Source organism: Hyperoodon ampullatus (assembly GCF_949752795.1).
Source record: "Hyperoodon ampullatus genome assembly, chromosome: X".
Taxonomy (NCBI): domain Eukaryota; kingdom Metazoa; phylum Chordata; class Mammalia; order Artiodactyla; family Ziphiidae; genus Hyperoodon; species Hyperoodon ampullatus.
The window spans coordinates 25,458,210-25,477,408 of record NC_136913.1 but is presented as its reverse complement, the minus strand read 5'-3'; the positions used below and the strand labels follow the sequence as shown (position 1 = coordinate 25,477,408).

Here is a 19,199-nt window from a genome sequence, read left to right as displayed (position 1 = left end):
GACCCTGGCTGGTAATTAGTTCTGCTTTGTGTACTTGCTGAACTGGGATCTGGGGGGATGGGGCTGGTATGGAGGGGGCCCCTCGGGCCTGTGGCCCAAATCAGGACATATGAAGGAAGGGGGTAGGGAAGGAGCAGTAGAAGGGCTAGAGAGGGGATCAAGGAGGTTCTCAAGGGGAGAGTGAAGGACTGGTATTACATCAGTGGAAGAGAGCCCACGTCCCTTTTGAAGGCTTTTGTTCTGATACAAGGCCATAAAAAACTGGACATAGGGAATTTCGTCCCATTTCTTTTGTCTCTGGCATAGCAGGTCCAATTGTAAAATGGTGTTCTAATTAAAAGGCCCACTGATGGGCCAAATTTCCCCATCTTCCAGCCGGTATGGGAGGCAGGCTGTATTACATAGGAAGATTAAATGTTTTCGGTCAGGGGGTGACACCTGAAAAATTCCCATCTGCAGGATGCACCCTAATGGGCTATCCTTAGGTATGGTGGATGTTTGGTTCCCCATACCTTAGATGTTCTGTTTTGGATTTGTTGCCAACTACTGAGGGGGGTGGTTGGAGTGATTTGTTGGCACACAAATGCCACAAGATTTGATCCAAATAAGATTTCTGGTTTGGGAAATTTGGAACCAGCCCCAAACTGTTGATGGATTCCTCAAGAGAAAAAAACTAGGAGGCATCCAAATAGCATGGACTCTGATATAACTGGAGGTCCCCCTTGAATGTGTAATGGGCTGTGCTTGGGATAGTTAGTCTCTCCTCAGAATGTCCCACAGGGGGTTGGACAGGCCTGCCTCTGGGCCAGAGCAGCTTAGCCATGTCACTTCCTGACCACCTTGGTCCCTTAGGGAGTGGCACAGCTGTCTGAGGCAGGGCTCTTGTCTTTCCTCCTTTCGGCCGAAAGGAGTTTTCTGACTTCCCACCAGGTGAGATCTAAAAGCATGAGGGAGTCCCACAGGGTACTCACCAGATCACTGGAGTAGCTGGTGTTCTGTGCTGATACCAGGAGGAGAGCCCGTGGAACCTCAGTCAGTAAAGAATCACCCAAGGTTCGCCTCCCAAGCAGAGTGGGGAGGAGAGGTCGGGCAGTGGGTGTTTCCTGTTCTTGCCAGCAGCTCACAGGGCTTCCCAGTAATGGTCTTGTGAGTGGCTCACAGGGCTCCCCAGCCCAGATCAGACAAACTAGCACTGACCAGAAGAGATCAAGACCCCGGTCGCATACCTACCTTGGGACCCTCTCACATTTGGGCGTCTTCGGTGCCTTTTCCTGAACTCAGATCGAGCGTCCTCATTCTGTTTTGTCAGGTGGTCCTTATTACCTGGGCCTTGTTCTGGTCTCACCTCTTGGCTCACGGGGCTGCCCACTTTCCTTTACCACACTGAATGTGACTATGGAGAATGCTACTGTTGACCCCTGGAGGTGGGCGAGGAGGGCAAAAAGCCCTGGTACGGTCACTACTGCCTTGTACAGGGGTCAAGAGGTCAGCACTACTGGTGAGACAGCGGGCAAGACTGCCTTGGTTCCCTCTAGTCCACAGATCCTCACTGTCCCCAGGCGTCCGGTACCAAGGGAAGGCCAGCCAGAGGCAGCGGGCAGATAGGCACTGAGTTTCAGGCTCTGATCCCCAAGGATGCCAGAGTATGATCCCCTCAAGGGCGTGCAGTCCAGATTACTCTGGGGGCTACGCTGTGTGTGCACCCCACCCAGGTATCAGGTTGCTGGGCAGAGTTGCTTTGATTTGGCAAAGGCTGCCAAATCAAAGCAACCCATCAGAGTGTCCTCAAAGACCAGAGTCAGCCATCTTCACGTGAACCTCCCAAAGCCTCCGCTGTCCTCCCACGGCAGTCTAGTGGATAGATACAGGCAAAAAGGCCATGGTCTGTTGCTTCATGGTCACCGAAATTTATTACTGACCCTTTCAAGCTGGACCCCAACAAGGGTCCTCCTGCCTGGTGTCACTCGAGCCAGTAGAACAAGACCAAGTTTGGTTCAGAAGCAAAGGAAAGTTTCATTCTTTGATCAAAGAATGGAGAGGTCTGAGCTCATGCCTTAAAGCACACCCTCTCCCTAACAGGCCTGCATTATAGAGTTTTCATCAGTGGCAGAGGGAGGAGTGGAGTCCTTGCAGGTTGGGCACAGTCGTGTTGTTCACAGTGCTCCAGATCAAGGTGCTGGATGCAGCATCTCCACACTTGGTACACTGTTGCCATCTTCAATTGAGATGTCACATGCAGCACTTTTGCACACGCCCCACCCCCCCACCCCCCAGCCCCTGATTGTGGTGTCTGCAGCGTGGTTCTCAGAACTCTAATCCAACATGTTAGGTGCAAGGCCCCTACACATGACCCTCCTATAGGCAAGTAAAACTAGACTAAGCACAAAAGAAGAGGTTAGACCGTATCTTCTCATCTAGATTCCCATCTTATTTTTCCCGGGGACCCCAGTGGGCTTTGCCGGTGACAGAAGCACATGAGAAGGACACTGAATTTCTGTGCATCAGATCAATTTCTTCTTATTTTCTGTAACAGTGTTAGGAGTAATCTCTCTTAAAAACTCATATATACTTCAGACAGATTGTAAATTCATATAACCATTTAGTAAGGTATTTGGCCACAGTTTCACAAGTGTTTTGAACTGACATTTTAAATTGCTTATTTTGATCCGGTACTTCCACATCTAGGAATTTCCCTAGATAACAGTTTTGTGCACAAAGAATATTCGCTTCGGTACTGCTTATGATTATGAGTCAGTGCCACAACTACATAATACTATGCTGCCTTTAAGGTGATGCTGTGGAACATATTTAATGGCAATGAATGTTTTAAATAATATATTAAATGAAAACAATTACAAATTAAAATAGATAACATTATCTCACTTTTGAAAGAAAAGTGTGTGTATGTGTGTAGAAAATGTTATATATGTATATATATACATATATACTGAATATATGTATATGTATTTCTTCAGAGTGGTTACCTCTAGATGGTAATACTGAGAAAAAAATTTTTTAAATTATCCATATTTCATTTTATGTGTATATATATATATATTCTTCCTGACAATAGACTAATCTTTTTTATGTTTTGATATTTTATAAAAGCCATTTTACTTCATATTCATCCATAGAGTTCCTTATAAAATTATTTATACACCTGCTTCCCTACAGAGGCAAATATTGAAACATGTTAAATTAACTTTCTCTCTTTCTCTCCTCCCTCCTCTCCCTCTCTCATTTCTTCACTTTTGGCACCTCTCTTTGGCCTATCATGGTAATAGTCAAAATCCCCAGAATGCGTCATAAAATCTAGCTCCAAGTGTCTTAAATATTTCTTGCAGTTGATTTTGGAATTACCAAAATTTAAAAATATTCATTCATTCTATTTCTGGTATAATCAAAACATTTTCATGATTGGTCTTAATTGCAATTTTATTTTCCCACCTTATCTTAGCTAGAAAACACCCTTGCCAATTTTATTACAGTGTAATAAAAACTGAGTCTCATGTAAGTTTCCAGACATCCCAGGAGGTGGTTTTTTACACAAAACTTACACAGTATTTCTGTGACTCTCTTGCCACACCGTAAATGAAACATTTCTCACTGATATTGTCCTCTATTATATGAGAAGTGGTTATTAACATTTCTCTAGATCTAGGACATAGATTTTTTTTCAATGTTAATTGGCAGGTCAGTGAAACTTGGTCATTCTACTTTCCCAGAAGTGAAGCACTTGTAAATCTCTTTTTATTATTCTCATTCTAATTTAATGTATCTAAATATTTTCCTGAATTTTGGTACTAATATGAATTTCAATAATTATTAATCACCTACAGCAAGATAGCATAATACCAGGAACATTGGGAAAACACAGATAAACAGAAAAAAATTGTATTAGTTGAAACTGATTATTGCTTCATTCTAGGACATAGCCTCATTAATATCTCTTCTAGCAGCCTTCCCTGCATGGCTACTCCCTCATATGGAGAAACAATCCAACCTACTGGCTCTAAGTCAGTTATCCTTAAACTATTTCAGGGTGCTCACAGACACCTGCCATTTTACTAATGTTATAAACAAGGTCAAATGCACATTTTATCTGGTAAAATATGTTTTCAGCAGATTCTCTGAAGCAGTGGTTCTTAAACCTGAACACATTAGGAATATCTAAGGAATTTTTAGAAATTACCTATGCCAGCAACTCATCCCAGACCAAATAAATTGTGATCTCTGGAGATGCTCTAATGGTTCAGATTCAGAAAAATCTTAAAGGTGCCATTCTAGATGATGGAGTCCATATTAATGGTGAGCCATGATATACTAGGTATGCAAAACCCTGACAACACAGGGTCTTATCTCCCCAAGTACTCCATTCCAAATGTTGTGATTGGCAGCAAAATATGAATTTCCTCTTCTTATGTATGCTAAAATCCATCCTAAAGGAGAAGACTTGAGAAGGTTGGAGGCAGGGTGTGTATTTGTGTGTGTGTGTATGAATTCACCTGACCAGATGCTGCAGTAGCATGATTTCTGTCTCAGATATTGACTCTCCTATTTCAGCAACTTGATTTGTAATTGACCTTTAGAGAGAGAGGGGCTACAGGCTGAAAGGCAAGGATGATCCTTCTACTTGTGCATTGAATACATAAGAGCTTCAACTCAATGAGGACCCCAGAGAATGCAATGTCCTTTGGGTACTCAGAGATGCTGTGACATCAGGTACAAGAGATAGCAAGATAGGGTTCAGTATCAACATTTCCCGGAGGATTGAGTGGCAGCTTCAGCCTGCTGGGGAAGAGTTGATTCTCAAGTGCTGTTGCAGGCCATGAGCATCAGTGAAAAGGTCTGAGGTTGAGAAATGGAAGAGGGCTTCTCATGAGTACATTTGAGACCCTCACTGGGGACATACAAATGTAACATGGAAAGATCTAGCAGGAAGGGACTGAAATTCTGCCTCAGCAGGTGGGGGCCAGAATGATTAAGTTCTGAGTTAATAATAGGATTCCATTTTAACTCATTAGTTAATAAAGGTTGGGGAAATTTGGTTATAAATAAATGTTTTAATTTCCTCCTCTAAACAACTTTATGACATTGGTAGATTTTTATCCCCATTTTTATGGATGAAAACAAAACTGACCTTTGCAGTGTTAAATAACTTGACTGAGGTCATTCAACTATTAAGAACCCACTTTTCTTTCAAATCCAGTGGTGTAAAAGCTCATAATACTGCATTGTTCAAAAATAATAATTGAATATTTATCATATACCATGCACTTTCCTCAGAATAAACACACTCATAAATGCTCTCAGCTTCCTAGCTTCCAGTCTGCTCTTAATGAGATTCTGAAATGTTTTTGGTATGAAGTAAAGGAAATAGACCAAGTGTGAGATTCAGTACAACTATTAATCTTGAATAACATAATAGTGTCTGAGACAAGGGTTCTATATATTAAATATTTCACAAGCTACACATAGACATTCATTTCAGTATTTTAGTATTCCAATTTCCATGAATGCTAATCTTACTCCCATATAAAGTCTGTCTCTGTGTATGGCTTAACCCTTGGGAGAAATCTTGCAACGTGGAGGTTGGATTTATGTCAGAGTCCATCTTATTTAATTTTGCCCTATTGTTTTCATGTTTATTCCAGCAAATTAAGCTCTTTTAACAATTTGTGGTATTTACTAAGCCACGCCTTATACAATGAGGAACAGTATGAAAACAATATGGAATTATCACTGAGTCCTGTGGTATATGCTGACTTTTTTGATTCATCTAAACCTCTTCAGGTTTCTGAAAACAACTGTTGGACAACAAATGAAAATATGAAAAATCAAGAAAGCAGTGCAAATATAAACATATTCTAAAACCATTTTGCTATTGATTGCCAAGAAGACAATTAGAAAATACTTCAATTATGAGTGTACTTACATTTCTACTGGCAATGGAACAATTACTTTCCATTCAATAAAGTTCTCTGTCATTATTATAGCCATTTGTGGTTTTTGATGAATGATATTTGAATCTATAAAACTATTTGTTTGGTGCACATTTTTTATAAAATACAATCAGTTACAATTTTTATATGTGGTGTTTGTAGTCAAAGAAGAAGGTCTTTCTTGTTCTAAGGAATAATCATTGATCACAAAAGAACCATAAATGAAAGTTTAATTTATTAATATGCCTGTGGTTCTTCCCTACTGAGGACATTATCCTTATTCTGTCTCATGTATAAATAAATTTGAAGAATGAGATGACTTAGAAATGAATAGTATTATCCCAGTAGAATTTTTGTTATGCTCTATCCTTACTCATTATCATTATATTGATGACCAAACATTATGTCTCATATCTTTATAATCTCTGTATTAAATATAGAAATATTCTTTGAAACCAGGTAGGATGGAACATTTGAGAAAAACTGCATAGTGTTTAAGAATTGCTTAGATGTCAGTCATTGCTTTATCACTTGCTGGCAGTATGGTCCTAAACAAGTTACTTACCTCTCTGAATCTCAATTTCTTGTTTGTAAAATAATGATGGCAGTAATACACGGGACTACACTGAAGAATCAATGAAATGATATATATAGCATGCTAACAAGGGAGCCTGGGCCATAGTGTGTGTAGTAGATTGCATTATTGGTTTAAAATTTTCACCCCTCCTTTTGTCATGTGACTTTTCAGTCTTTTCCACCAAAGAGATAATGTATATTTTCCTGATGCTTGGCTTTGACTAATAGAATAAAGAGGTAGTGAGTGTTCTGGATCTTATCCTAAGCCTTGGAAGCTCATATATTCTGTCTGTACCCTTGTGCCTCTGCTAACACCATGAGTAGAATATTATCTGGTTGGCCTATAGGTCTAAGGAGGATTGAAAAATGGAACAGTCACCCCAAACAACTCATAGATCTGCAGTGCGAAGTAGGGCCACCCTGGGTGCCACAGAACAGAAATTTGAACAGAAATGTCAAACTGAGGCTACTCCGAGATGAGCCAAACCCCAGGCAACACACAGGCACATACACAGTAATAGTTTGTTGCTTTAAGCCACTGATTTTAGAGGCAGTTTGTTAATGAAACAAAAATTGACTGATACAGTATGTGATTAATATAGATTAGCTATTGCTGTGGTTATTATTTACTATCATTTGAAATAGAAGCCAAATAAAAATAAATAAAGCAAAGCAGTATGATAATCAGTAAGGTACAGAACTCTGTTTTCTAAACCTGAGGTTGTCTTTAAAGAGATACTATTTTATCTACTCCTGTTTATTTCTGAAACCACTGTTGGCAGACAGCACCTTCTTCAGGAAAAGGAAATGCAAATGCTCGGGAGAGTTTTGTCTAATCTGCCACTTCTCCAAGCAAAATAGAATCCTATAATAAACAATCTTGTGATCAAAGATGTATAAATGTAATGCCGATGCTACAAATACATCACACATGCAAACCTCAAATACATCTCTCCCTCCTACATACTCTTCCACAAATATTCTGCTGTACCTCATGGAAGGAATTGCATCATTTCTTCCGGAAGCCTCAAGCTGTGACTCTGCAGAAGCCAAGGCAGCAACATCCATTTGAGCTGTGGCAAAGGGTGGGGTCAGGAGACAGAGGTTTATACAAGAAATTAAAGGGCAGAGCAGGGAGAAGAATCGAAGGCAAAGGCACTTAACTCTCTGAACTTTTAACTGCTCACAAATTTGAAGCTTTTAAAAGCATATAAAAATAGAATGTCCTTCAGCTGGATGCAGTGTATGACTTGGATGCCTCTTCTTTGGGGTGCATACTGCATAGATATTTAGCATGTAAGCTTGAGTAGTTTGTGGTTTATGGTGTAAAGGAAGACTGCGTGATCAAATCTGGTTTAAAATACAAAAAAAAAAAAAAAAAAAGTACTGTAATCCTGCACTGATCTGACTAGATATTCTAAGAAATGGGGAATAATCTTGTAGTAAGGAATGTAATAATAATAATAATAAACTGGTTTTTAAAAACTGTCCACCATTAAGTTAAATTGTGAATTCCAGAGGGAAATTGCTGTTTGTTTCTATATATTGCTTTGCCCTTCAACTCAGCTGTTGGCTCTGCATTAATATTCAGGCAACATCAGTGCCAGTCCTGGTGATTCACTGAGGTATTATGAATATGCAAATGAGCAAGAGCTTTTTGTGTCTATGGTTTGTCTCTCTTAGATGTCTGAAGGAATAATTGGAGCCAATCGGCTGCTGATAACTTGTATATAGATAACTATTGCTCTGGAACCTAAAACCATTTGTTAATTATTCTTATACCAGCCCAGAGGTTTGATTTCAATCAATCTCTTGAAAATAGAACTCCCAGTATTCTCTTAAATTGATTAACTTAGAGGTTAAAGTGTCATATTATTTTAACTTCTTAGATTATAATGATAGCATTATAAGTGAGCAGTATACAGAGTGGAATTTGTATTAGTCACTCACTTTCTCTTTTTCCTTAGGTCTTTATTAGTTTTCACTGGTTAAAAAGCAGGGGTGCAGGAGTTGGTAGAGTGTTCTGAGTAGATGAATCCTAGAGCTTCTGAAGTGTAGAGATAGAATAGACAGAAAGGAGGTCGTAGGAGAGAGAAGAAATAATTTATCATATTCAGCAATAATTAATGTTTGGTCTAAAATCACATTAATGTTATCTTAATGATAAGAATTAAGGAAAAAATAAACCTTCACATTTCTGTATAATTCCTTTTAATGCAGACAAATAAGAATAACTTTTACCAAGAAAAATCAAAATATATAATAAGTGAACTAAGTAAATTTTAATATACATTTTGGTTGCTTATATTACCTCTTGATTAGGGATTTTGTAATGCAGTTAATAATTTTAATTTAGTTCTCAATCAGTGTGGCACAGCTAAAAGAACTGTAAGATGATATATAATATTTCTATTATTGTGCCCTATGATTGGCTCAAACATTTGTGGTCATTTTCTTTTGATGTTCTAGCACTGTCTCATTTCTATGAAGATACAACCTTTAAATTGCCACAGCTTGCTGAATGTATGCAGAGAACTAGTTTATGAAATAACCAGCATTCTGCTAACATTTAGCCCCTTTGATTTAATTGAGAAATTATTTCAGCTACAGAAAATAGTCTTTAAAATAATATTATATAGTTAGGCGATTCCTCTCTATCTAGAAAAAGGAGTTTTCTGTTTTTTATTAAAGGGCAAGTACTGGATAGTTCAACTCGGTTATGTTCTGGTTTTCTTGTTGTTATTGCTTACGCTGCTTTTTGTGTTCATTTGTTTTTTCAACCTCAGTTTGAAAAAACAAAGATTTATTTCTTGTACATGCTAATGTACCACTCAGGTTGGTAGAGGAGCTATGTTAATTGTAGATAGTTAGAGACCTAGGCTGATGGGGTCTCGCAATTCACACGTGCTCCCCTGCTTGTCATGTCAGAGGAGGAGCAGTCCTGGAGGGTCTTGCACCAGCACTTAAATGCTCAAGCCCTGAAGTGACATGTGTCATTCTGCCTATGACTCATTGACTGAAATAGTCACATGGCCACACCTACTTTCAAAGGGTGAAGAAGGAAATAGAATGCTCTCATGTGCCTCAAAGAAAAGGAGAAAAGGAATATTTATGCACATTAATAATTTCAGCACCATAACATAGCATCCCTGCATTCTCAGTAGAAAGGCCAAATCATTTAAAAAGTCATGTTTCAAATTAAAGAATAAACCCCCATAAGACTCCCACGAATATTCAATAATTGCTAAAATCTGAGGTGTATTATTTTACTTTCTGGAAGAAAAAATGTGTGTGTGTGTGTGTGTGTGTGTGTGTGTGTGTATCTGTATCTGTATTTTATTATTGTATGCCCCATGACTGACTAAAAAATCCTATACATGCAAAATATATGAATGTTATACATATATATATTTGGAGCTGAATTGAGTTAGGCTAAACATAAAGGTGCTCAGCAAGAAAATCTATTACAAAGAGAATCTAAAATGTCAATGAAAATGTAAAAAATTGGAGAAAATGTATTTTCCGGAACTCCTCTTTGGAAATATACTGAGTACAATTATAGGGCATATTTTATTTTAGCATCACTTGGGTGAGATAGCTATAAGGGGACAGCAGGCTTTTCTTTCATCTTCCTTCATTTAATATCCTTATTTTTTCCAGCTTTATTGAGGAATGATTGATAAATAAAAATTGTATATATTTAAGGGGTACAATGTAATGTTTTGATACACATTGTGAAATGATTATTACCACAGTGAAGCTAAGTAACATATCCATCACTTCATAAAGTTATCATTTTTTTCTGTAGTGAGAACACTTAACATCTACTCGCTTAGCAAATTTCAAGTATATAATATATTATTATTAACTGCAGTCACCGTACTATACATACTATATATTAGGTCTCTAGAACTTATTCATCTTACAATTGGGAGTTTGTGCCCTTTGATTAATATCTCCCCTTTCCCCCAGCTCCTCAGCCTCTGGTAATCACCCTTCTACTCTGTTATGAGTTCAACATTTTTTTTTTAGTTTCCACATATAAGTGAGATTATGTCATACAGTGTTTCTCTTTCTGTGTTTGACTTATTTCATTTAGCATAACGTTCCCTGGTTCATCCATATTGTCATAAATGGCAGGATTTCCTTCTTTCTAAAGGCTACATAATATTCCATTGTACATATATGCCACATTTTCTTTACCCATTCATCTCTTGACAGACTCTTAGTTTGTTTCTGTATCTTGGCTATTGTGACTAATGCTGCTGTGAACATGAAAGTGCACATATCACTGCAGATAGTGATTTTCTTTCCCTTGAATGTATACTCAGAAGTGGGATTGCTTGATCATATGGTAGTTCTATTTTTAACTTTTTCAGGAACCTTCATACAGTTTTCCATAATTGCTGTATCAATTTACATTCCCACTAATAGTATACAAGGGTTCCTTTTTCTCAACATTCTGTAAGGGACTTTTAAAAGTAACAACAGAGAATCGCTGTATTGTTCATTGGTTCTAGTCTCTTAGTAAACAGTGATCTGACTGATGTTAGTGAGTGCAGCAGGGTAATTTACAGGCAGGGGTTTGTTTGTTGTGGGCTTTTTTGGCAAGCAGATTTGCCCTTCTTCTGACCCTTGAACACAACAATAAACTTGTCCTCCAAGTAAAAATTGAACAAATATTAAAAGGGTAGTGGTTTGAATAAGCCAAATTGTCAGGGCTGAGACAGAGACATATATTGCCCATTAACCTCCAGAATATGACTTAACTGATTAGACTCTCTAAATAGCAGCTACCTCCTCCCTCACCACTCCATTCAGTGTATCCCATCAAATATCATGCAGCTGGTCCCAGACAGAGGAATATTACTGTTAAGTCAACAATATTGTGAATTAATGCATTAGGTCTACATTAAAAATATAACTATAGGGCTTCCCTGGTGGTGCAGTGGTTGAAAATCCGCCTGCCAATGCAGGGGACATGGGTTCGAGCCCTGGTCCAGGAAGATCCCACATGCCGCGGAGCAACTAAACCTCTGCGCCACAACTACTGAGCCTGCACTCTAGAGCCCGCAAGCCAAAACTACTGAGCCTGGGTGCCCTAGAGTCCACGTGCCGCTACTACTGAGTCTGCATGCTGCATATACTGAAGCCTGCACACCTAGAGCCCGTGCTCCACAACAAGAGAAGCCACAACAATGAGAAGCCTGCGCACCTCAACGAAGAGTAGCCCCTGCTGGCTACAACTAGAGAAAGCCTGCGTGCAGCAATGCCAAAAATAAATAAATTTATTTAAAAGAAAATATAACTATATAAAAAGCAAAAAAGAGTTACTATAAAAGAGCTTACTTTTTCTGCCTTTATTCCTTCTTATTTTCCATTTCTTAGGAACTGACTTCATAAGAATAGTACAAAAAATTTAATGATAATTGTAATTTGCTTAAAAATAATTTCGCATAGACAGTTTATGCATCCTAACCAGGACTCTCCACTGCAGGGACAGTCAGATATCACTTTTTCAAAGAGAATATCCTCCCCACTCCAGAGACAGTGATTACAAACAGATTAGCTATCTTTGTCTTTGATCATATCCAGATATTTTGCTAATCACAATATTTTATGTCAGAAATGGGTTTTCATTGGTTAAATTAGTGGCTAGTTTATTAATTGGCATGGCACCTGTTATAAATGGATGGTAATTAGTGAAACTAAAAGCTTTCATTTTATATGAATTGGCTAAAATAGTATAAAGATGCTCCCCACCCTTGAATAAACAGGACATAAAAATCCAGCAAGGTTTGCAGCTTCTACTGTTAGGGATGTTGCCAAAGACTAGGTCTGTAAACTATCATGTATCCTGCCTTTGGTTTAGAAGGATTTTGGTTGCTTAATGATGACCATAAGAGTAACTGTGTCCTACTTCTGGCTTATTGTCCAGTGTTGAGCCAATATTTCTTGTAAGGGGGGTAGGTCAAACTCCTAGAACAACAGACCGCTGAGACTTCATCACGCTTACAGAATAAGCTGTAATATGAACCATTTTCGCCTCTTTGCTAATAAATGTTTCTAGAGCTTGTTCTGAGACTTGATTTCATAATAACCTGGTTACACCGTTTAAGGGAAGTAGCTAGCCCTTATTCATATAACATTTTGTTGGCTACTGTTTATTAAAAGTAAACAAACAAAAAAATCCCTGAGTTTTGCATGTTCAATTTGCTTAGGGTCATCCCCAACAGAATTAAATATTAATTAGTGGTATCTCCATTTTTGCTACTCAACATTAGTAGATTCCTTGTAATAGAATGATCTTTAAAAAAAATTACTTTTGTACAATTTACATTGACTACATAACTTTCATAACTGCTAATCACCATCCTTATGTCATAACCTGAGCTTCCATTTAAAAAAAGTAAATCAACAAGTTATATCAGAAATGGCATTATTTTAGATGATGAGGTTATATACTATTTCATTTTTATTATATAAACCAAATTTATCTTCTGAAAGATCATTTTACATGCAAGAAGCCATTGATTTGGGGTTTTTAATAAATATTATACAAATAACAAGTGAATAAAGCTTGTAAATGATAATTTAAAATGGCAAAATCTTAGTTAACTAGAGAATGTTAATAGATAACATTTTCCATCTAATGTACCGTATTTAAAAAGCAAGAGACAGACGTGAAATTTTATGCCTGTTAATTAATAGCTCCTCATCTTCCCCTCCCCCTAGCCCCAGGTAACCACCATTCCAGTCTTTGATTTTATGAATTTAAAACTTATAAATTTATTAAATAAATTTATTAAAACCATCTAAATTTATGGTTTAGATGCTTCATATAAGTGGAATCCTGCAGTTACTTGTCTTTTTGTGTTTGGCTTATTTCACTTAGCACCTATAGGCAACAATAATGTATTGTACACTTAAAATTTGTTAAGAGGAGTTTTTTAAAAAGCAAGAAACACGAACTAATTATTCTGCTCCAAACTATCCCCAGTTAGACCAAGGATCAATTTAACAAGTTACTGTCTGAATAAGTTAATGTTTTCCCAAAGAACCCATGCATCTATTGTGTGGGTCTATCTATTTAAAGCATACATACATATATGGACACAGGGGATACTGTAATGAAAAAGACTGAGTCTTGCCCTTAAAGAATTTCTAATCCAGCCAGATACTAGTAGATAACTATTCATCATTATACAGAACAGTCAAAGCTATATTAGAGACAGTACTGTCTAGAACAAGGTTCCAGTTTTAGTTTTGGTATTTATTAACTGGAAAGCTTTAGGTAAAGTATTTCACCTCACTGAGACTCAGTTTCTTCATCTGTAAAAATGAGAACATAATGCCTGTCCTACAGAGTTCTCATGTTGTCATGAGAATTAAATACACTAATGCTTTTAAAATGCTTACCTGAATGCCTGGTATACTTTACAATAATCTCTTAAGCAGTTTTATGTATTGATTCAATGGACTGAGCAATTGTCCTCAATACCTCCATAAAACGTAATGGCAGATACTCTCGACACTCTGAATGCTCATGGCTACAAGTCTACTGTCTACTACACCCTCAAATGTTGCCCCCATCAACTGAGTTATTTGCTTATCAAAGAGTCAGTCATACTTTATCCCCTCAAGTTTGTTGTGTCATTTTTACTTGTTTTAACTGTATAATTTAATTCAGTATAAACAAAACAAACAAAAATTTCAAGTGCTGAAATAGATTTTTGTCTATAAAAACTGTCAAATTCTTTTGCTAACACTTGATAAATGTGAGCTACTAAAATATGTGGAAGAGATACTTGTAAAAGATTGGAAAAATCATATTCTAGAAATATTTTTTATACAAAGTGCTTCTTAAGTGTCTTTGGGTTTCGACCTTATTAATTAAAAAATTAGCTAAAACTAGAATGTGTAGATGATGCATATGACTGTGGAACTTACATTTGCAAAATCAAACAGTCTTGGCACTACATAAAAAAAGTGATAAATAAAATTTACCACTTAATTTTAAGTTAAAATGAAGAGTTGTAAATTAAAATATATTGATATTTACATTAAATGAACATTTTAAAGTATATATACATATATAGATACACATATACCTATAAATATACATATATAGTTTTATTTATTTCTTGGTTGTTATTGTTGTTATTTCTTCCGTATTGTACTTCTTTGATTAACTGACCAGTGACTCATTTCTGGCTGCTTCAGAGAAAAGTGTTTCTAGTTGTAAGCAAAAAATCAATGGTGGATATGAGTGTATAAAGGCTAGTTTTGTCTAGGATGAAGGTTAGGGAATTGTTATTCCTGAAGAATCTGACAGATGTAAGCACCGTATATATTTGTATTATGAGCATTAACTTAAAAACATAGTTATCAAATAGCTTAACCAGAATATTAATTAAATGTTTAAATGTTAAAAATTGCTTTTTTCACTAAGAAGTATTTTATTAGGATTGTTTTTATAAGATGTTAAGATTATTTGTGTTTGTTAATTCTAGTTAAACTTCTTTTGTATAATATTAATTATATATTTATATATAATTATATGTACTATATATATGTACTATATATATATTATGTAATATGTAATACAATTTAGATAATTTCTTCATGTAGCATTTTGCACGGTTGTATTTTTTATCTATATCTATTTTATTCAATAAAAGTTTTTTGGAGATGGGGACAATACCTCAGTGTTTTTGTGCTCATCACATTGTCACTCTGTGTTTGGGTCGAAATATGTAATCAATACATTCTTCTAGGAACAAATGAATATCTGGAAATTAGTGCTTTCCAGCTACTAAAATGAAGATTGACCCTTTTAAATTTTATTTCCAGACTACTCTAAAAAATAAATCATGTTATTTATATGTAAACACAGAGGAGACATAAGTCTCTTAGAATGTGGCTAAATTCTTTGAATAATGCATGATTACTTTGCTTCGTAGACTAATGTATCAGTGAATTGATCTCACTCTGCAGAAATGTTACCTAAGATTTTAAAAATATTTTTCTTCAAATTTTGAGGAATAAAAATGTATTAGGGTGCACATTTACTAGCAGATACTGAAAAAATCCTCATTCATAAATATTTAGATCTTCATTTGATGAGAAAAATATAAGATTACAGTATATGTCACAGTCTTTCCCACCTAAGTGTGTAACTGTATTCATGAATTATTCCTATTGCAGATGTAATGTCTTTCAAAGTATTTTATTACAGCAATGTATTTCCCCTAGGAGGAGTGTTTATAAATATATGAATCAAGGTGATACATTTTATGTTATTATTTCTTGCCTTCTTCCTGGATTTGCTTCCATGACTTACAAAATATTTTACAACAAAATGAGCCAATAGGAATTGCCATATTGAAGTAGACAAAGGATTCAGTTATCCTGGCAACTATTATATGAATGTGTTTTTTGTTATTGTTCTTAAAACTAGAGAAATACATATTTGCAACAAAATTATTTCTAAATGATTAGCTTCTCTCCCGAATAATCGAAAACTAAAGCCTGTCTGTTTAGAATTCTTCAGATTATGGTCATCTAGAAAAATTTAACATCCTAAGTTAAACATATGCTCAGTCTGCATGCCAGCTTAGTTGTGTCTCTGTTTTCTGACATTAGAGATATGTATACAATTTATATCATTGTCACTTCAGAGTAACTTTGATCAATTTAGATGAACAAAACTAAAGTTCTAAAAAAAGTTGTAAGCAATTTGAAAATCTTTTTGTCCCTGTGTTTTCTTTTAACCTTTAAATCGGATGAGATTTTTGTCCTTGATTTTGTTTCTTTTACCCAAGGTTTCAATGGTTCTATTTTTTGAATCACTTTACTCTGAAATAATTATAGTATGCCAGGTCCTCATTATTCCATATAACTACATATTCTGTCCTCATCCCTGCTGATGCATGACTGAGTGGTGGAATAATGCAATGCTCTCAGGTTGCTGAAATTGACAAAATGGCCTAGCAACTAATTGGTGGGTCTTAGAAGCTAATACCTGTTTCTCTTTTTGATTCATTTGCACATGACTGGACACATCTAATCAAGTTTCTTTGCCTTGAAACTTCAGTTTCTACAGGTCCATGAGGGCAGGGACTTCATCTCTTTTGTTCACAACCGTATATCCAGAGCTCAACAAGTGCCTAGCATATAGTAGGCACTCAATAAATATAATTGAGAGAATTAATAAAATGAATTGTAGTAATTAGGTAATTAGTGAATCAATGAATCTATGCTTACATTACATAGCTAGATTGCAAAACCAACTTAAAAGTGTTCATATATCAAAATGGTTAGACTCAGGAGATTCAGAGTCGTGCTGTGTGATCTCATGTAAGTTATTTAGTCTGAGTCTATTTTTTCTTATTTGTAAAGACAAATAATTATAATATCATAAAGATTAAATGGGATAATACATATTCAGTGGTTATGTCTGTCACATCATAATCACTCAATACATAAAGTTATTTTTATTATGGACAGGAATTTAATTTGGGAATTCACTCTCAGAAACTAGTATTAGAACAGGGCATTTTATAAACTTCATCTAACTGTTAAAAAATATTAGGCACTAAAGAGCAAAGCATTTGGTAAGGATTATGAAGGGACTTGGAAATAGAAAAAATAGGAGCTAATAGACATTTTAATTTTTTAAAAAGTAAAAAATCCAACACTGTCAAAATTAGGTTCTTAGAACACCATACTTCTAGGATTTCTGAAATTAAAATAACTATCTGACATTAAAATGTCTACTTTTAGTCCTAATATTCACGTCATTTCTATCAGGAAAATACTTATGGTGATTCTAGACACCTGAATATATAGGGATAAGAATCTTCCAATATTCCTAATTTTCTTACCTCAATCTAAAAGCACTCCTGACGTTCTCAGGCAGGGGTATCAAATAGGTTTCAAACCATTTCCAGGCTAATCTGAGCAGTTGACAGTGACCACTCAGAGTGCTAAATTGATCCTGAAACTGCAATTTCATTCTCAGGGTTTCATGGAGACACACTTGCCATGTCCATGCCATTTTGCTCAAAGAAAGTGGGCCTCAATTCCTGGTTGCACATTAGAGGCATAGGGAAATTTTTAACAAATATCATTGCCTAGACTCTACCCTAAACCATTCCAGTCAGATTCTCTGGGGCTGAGGCCCGGGTATCAGTATGTTTTAAACTTTGCCAAATGATGTTAATGCATAGCCGTGTTTGAGAGCCTTGGTTCCCATATGAGCTGATATACTAACCCATCTGCCACCCAGTAAATCTTATTTTTATTCTATCTTCAAGTCAAATATGCATGAAATATTAAAGTAGCTCTAATAGAAACATTTTAATTTGCAGATCCTGACCAGTTCTAGGTTAACATAAATCTTACCTAGGATCATTATTATACCACTCAGTTGTGCTTTGTCCACATTTTTCTACCTGTATATCATTAATGATCCTAAAATGCAGGTGTGTGTGAGGATGGGGCTGTGGGAAAGGATATGGTAACTGTCTTGAATACCCAAGACCCATAACAACAGTACTGTGTCCAATCAACTGAGAAGGAATTTGTAAAAATTATAAGATAACTACAATCATTGGGCAATTCTAAACTCCTCTTTTAGAAAAGTTAGTGTATTTTTGTCCATGATCTAAATATCCTAATAACTGCATGCAATTCTAAAAGTGTGTCACAGATAAGTTTTTAAATTATACCTGATTAACTGGGAAATACTACTACTGGCCTTTGAAATCGGTTCTTCTAAAATACATATTATGCCATGTCAAGATATTATCTGAGATTACATTACTCTGTCTTCTTCTTGACTCTGTTGCTTTGCAGAGGTATCATTATCCTGAATTTAGTGCTTATAATAATGTTTTTCATTTTCTTATTCCCACATTTATATATCCCTAAACAATATAGAATATTATTTTGTATATATATATATTTATTTTTATTTTTATTTTTATTTTTTTGCTGTACGCGGGCCTCTCACTGTCGTGGCCTCTCCCGTTACAGAGCACAGGCTCCGGATGCGCAGGCTCAGCGGCCATGGCTCACGGGCCCAGCCGCTCCACGGCATGTGGGATCCTCCTGGACCGGGGCACGAACCTGTGGGGGACTCTCAACCACTGCGCCACCAGGGAAGCCCCCCAGAGCTTTTAAAGTAAAGAAGTGGCATGATTTTATTCTAGAAGATAACACTGATGCTGTGTGGGGGTTGGGCTGAAGCTGGAGTTCCCTGCAGTCAGGTGCCCACCTGGGAGACAATGATATGAGTTGAGACGAGCTGCTGAGCCTGTGAGATAGGGTCTGGGCCATAACGATAGAGCCCAGAGTACAGATACTAGAGATTATTTTCAGGAGGCAAAATTAGCAGTCTATTAGATGTAGGGAGTAAGGAAGAGGAGAGGCTAGGATAAAACCCAGGGTTCAAAGGTCATCTGGGAAGCGAGTGGTTCAGCTCTGGAGAGAGTAGATGAATACAGGAGAAACAGGGAGGAAAATGAGACCCCTGGCATCCAGTGAAGACCTCTCTAGTACGTAATGGGACCAGCACACCAACTTGTTTCCTTAGCCACTGAATTAGTTCAGAACATGGGAGAAGTAGCTAGATGATGACAATGAAGATGATGATGATAACAATTGCCATTGATGTTG

The 19,199-nt window shown here is 36.5% G+C and overlaps 1 protein-coding gene across 1 annotated transcript in view; it reads left to right on the top strand.

The window, feature by feature from the left end:
* Positions 1-1,635: 1,635 nt before the first annotated feature.
* Positions 1,636-19,199, top strand: part of LOC307069601 (large ribosomal subunit protein eL15-like) — a gene marked incomplete at both ends in the record, with an annotated part of 135,497 nt that continues 117,933 nt past the window's right edge. Inside the window, 1 exon segment of the mRNA XM_079727984.1 lies at positions 1,636-1,987. Within this exon segment, the coding sequence (XP_079584110.1) occupies positions 1,636-1,987 (352 nt within the window).